Here is a 3,008-nt window from a genome sequence, read left to right on the forward strand (position 1 = left end):
CGATAGCGGAGTGAGCTATACCAGATATGGTAATTGGGACGGGACCCGTCCTATTTTAGAAGGACGGGTACCCGTCCGCCTATTGACCGCCTTATTAACCATGTTATTCCTATTATTTAATGCCTTGTAGCCTTATTATTTAAATTATATAAAAAAAGAAATAAATAACGTTTTATATATTTTAAAAAGAGGAAGAATTTGAAGTTTTCAATTTTATTATAATGTTATTACTAATACAGTTGTTTCCTGAGGCCGTGAAGATCATGCCTACCCTGCGATACCTATCCTAACCCTTTCTTGTCGAAAAGAAAAATATTAAACAGAGGATAGAGGTCACAATTGTAGCCATCGAAAGTCCCCCGATCCAAGATCCCTCAGCAATCTTCTGATAGTCTTCATTAGACCGGAAGAGCACCGCGTATCCATTGTCTCCGAACTGCAAGTGACATGATTTACACCAGCAATTGTCAAAAAGACCGACAAACTCAAGGACAGCAATCTGGACCAGGACAATGGAGTTTGCGACAGCAAGGAACTTGCCAGCGAGCCGAGTGATATTCGAACCAAAGCAGAAGAGCCAATGCGTCCAAGTCACTGTCCATCTCTTTGAGAAGTTGGTGGTAGGGGGTCGAATATGCTCAGCCTGATACATCCTCATGGCCTGGTGGGATAGAGCCATGGATAGTATAAGGATGAAAAGCACAACCGTACTTAAGATGCCATATAGGAGGTAGGACCCCGACCGGCAGCCAAACCCTATCATGGGGGTGTAATAGGCCATAATGATAGCGGCCCCAGTCGTGCCCCACTGTGTGAAGAGAGCCACGATGAGGGCCTCCAGAATTCTTTTGTAGACGTCTACACCCATTTCGGAGAAGTTGATGTACGCTCTGACCGGGGTGGGTTGATTGGTTGGTGGAATATCGGGGTAACTGACAGGTAGGCCGCAGTAAGTTGATGTCTGGCTTGCGGTTCCAACTAGAATTGAACCACCAATGGGAGGTCCCTGCTGAGCCTGCTGCTGAGTTCGTTGTAGATCCAGCATGTCGCATCTCACACCATTCCCCAGTCTCGTCAAGGTTGTGTCGAAGGCATCAATTATGCGCCGGGTGAACGCTGACCAGGTAAAGACGCGAGCGTAGTTGTACACCGGACCCTCCTGTCTTTCATCCCCACGAACATTCATCATCAGGGTTTCAGGCAGCCTAGAAGGTTGATGGCCCACGGGACCCATGGTCACTTGTTGCGCCTCTGCTTGTCTAGGCTCCAGGGTAAGGCCTGACTCCACGTCTACCCAGATGCCTATTTGCACTCCATCCTGCGTTGGACTCTCTGCAAAATCCTCTGATGCTGGAAGCGCATGATAGGCCGTCGCAGCCTGTAGAGCTTTACTGATTGTGACAGATCCCTTATGATACTGAGTTCCCGCCCAGATCCACCCCCAGGTTACCGGAATCTGGCAAAACGTTAGCCAGCTTAAAACTTATAGTAGTATTCTACATTATCTGGAACCTACCAACCAGACCCAGAGTGTTGACGTTGCAAGGTGGATAGCAGTGTTGATGGCTCCCAACGCCACCTGCACGCCGGAGATGATCGTAAAAAGCCACACACATCCAGCCAGACCTACCTGAACGTGGAAGGAGAGGGATGGCCTTCGACGACTATTAGTGATGTGGTCTCTCAGCGCTGTCCACCATGCCTGGTTTACTGGAGATACAATGAGGCTGCTAAGCCAGTGGTGAGCAACGGTCGCCCGGAGGGGAACTTGTTGCCCCTCGACAGCGAGGCAGAGAAACGATTTCAGTCGATCTTCAATAAGCCTAATTTCAGCAGCAGCTTCTCTGTTATATCTGCGGGACCTGTTGAGTATTCGCCGGACTGTATCAACTGCCCAGCTACGGTTGAAGAGCGTCAGGGCTAGAGAGTAAGTGATGAGGGCAGGGCTTCCGATGGCAAGGCAAAGACCCACGAAAGTCTCACTGGGCCCCGCGTTCTCGAAGGGTAATTGAGCGGTGAGGGCCAGCCAGGGCAAGAAGTAACTGGTCATCGCGGCCGCAAATGTGGCGAAGTTGAAGGTGCTTGCCTACGACGCGGAGAAGACAAATCAGTCGCTAGCACCGAAGTCGTTTTTTAGCCCTTGCTGGAGAGGAATGAATACGTACGACTGAAATCTTGGAGAAGCCGCAATACTTCTCACATGTAGTGTAGTTGACGCCCCAAGTGCCGGCGCCGGGAGCACTGATTGGAAACCCAGACTTATCAACCAGTCCTGGTATTGGAGAACTGAGCCCCTGAATGATAGCTACACATTGGTTTGTGAAGCTTGTGCAACCTGCTCCGTGACAGGACATTTTGTCAGATTCTCAGGCTATCCTAGGCTCCAGATGTCCGCCTAACTCGTTCAATAATACAGACTCATAACCATACACCGCGAGAGGCTTGGGGCGCCACAGTATTAGTAAAAAAAGGATAAAAAAAAAGGAATAAACTAATCAAACGATGCTGGCAGACAGAATGATATGCAGTCAGGTAAACAAAGAATGTAGACATGGTCGATGTCCTCGTAGGCGAGACGAGGTTATATCACACCGAAGATAGAGCCATGTTCTACTCTCTGCACTAGGTACACCCAAAGATGGCGGTGGCGCGGCGTGAATTCTGCTCGTCAGGTTGCGGATGGCTACATACCTGACCTTGTGGTCGACTTGACAGGCTCGGCCAGCTGAGTACAAACCTTGTGTCCCTTATACTCTCACCTGTGACCAATCCAGCATTGACCTCTGGATAACGGTCAGGCTTGGACATCTAGTTACCTGCGCAAAAAAAAGCCCAAGCCACCGTCGGCTGCAGTCTGGTTATGGGCGTTGTGTTGGCCGAGTCTCGCACCAACTCTGCCGTCATTGGCCACTATGTCCCTGCCTTTTCAGCCTCGGTGACCCGAATAGTTTAGTTTGCCATATGTCGTTTAGTCTCCGCTTTGATCCGGCGCATGGCTTGGAAGACTA

General features: G+C 49.7%; 1 protein-coding gene across 1 annotated transcript; it reads right to left on the minus strand.

Annotated features, from left to right (window-relative positions):
• Positions 1-286: 286 nt before the first annotated feature.
• On the minus strand, positions 287-2,380 carry FOIG_16826 (uncharacterized protein; the record flags this gene model as incomplete). Its single annotated transcript, XM_031218304.1, has 3 exons — positions 2,166-2,380; positions 1,517-2,086; positions 287-1,456 (listed from the first exon to the last, which is right to left on the minus strand). The coding sequence occupies exons 1-3, from the start codon at positions 2,352-2,354 to the stop codon at positions 287-289; spliced, it is 1,929 nt and encodes a 642-aa protein (XP_031051982.1). The 5' UTR covers positions 2,355-2,380.
• Between the last annotated feature and the right edge of the window lie 628 nt (positions 2,381-3,008).

The sequence above is a fragment of the Fusarium odoratissimum genome (genome assembly GCF_000260195.1).
Source record: "Fusarium odoratissimum NRRL 54006 unplaced genomic scaffold supercont1.210, whole genome shotgun sequence".
Taxonomy (NCBI): domain Eukaryota; kingdom Fungi; phylum Ascomycota; class Sordariomycetes; order Hypocreales; family Nectriaceae; genus Fusarium; species Fusarium odoratissimum.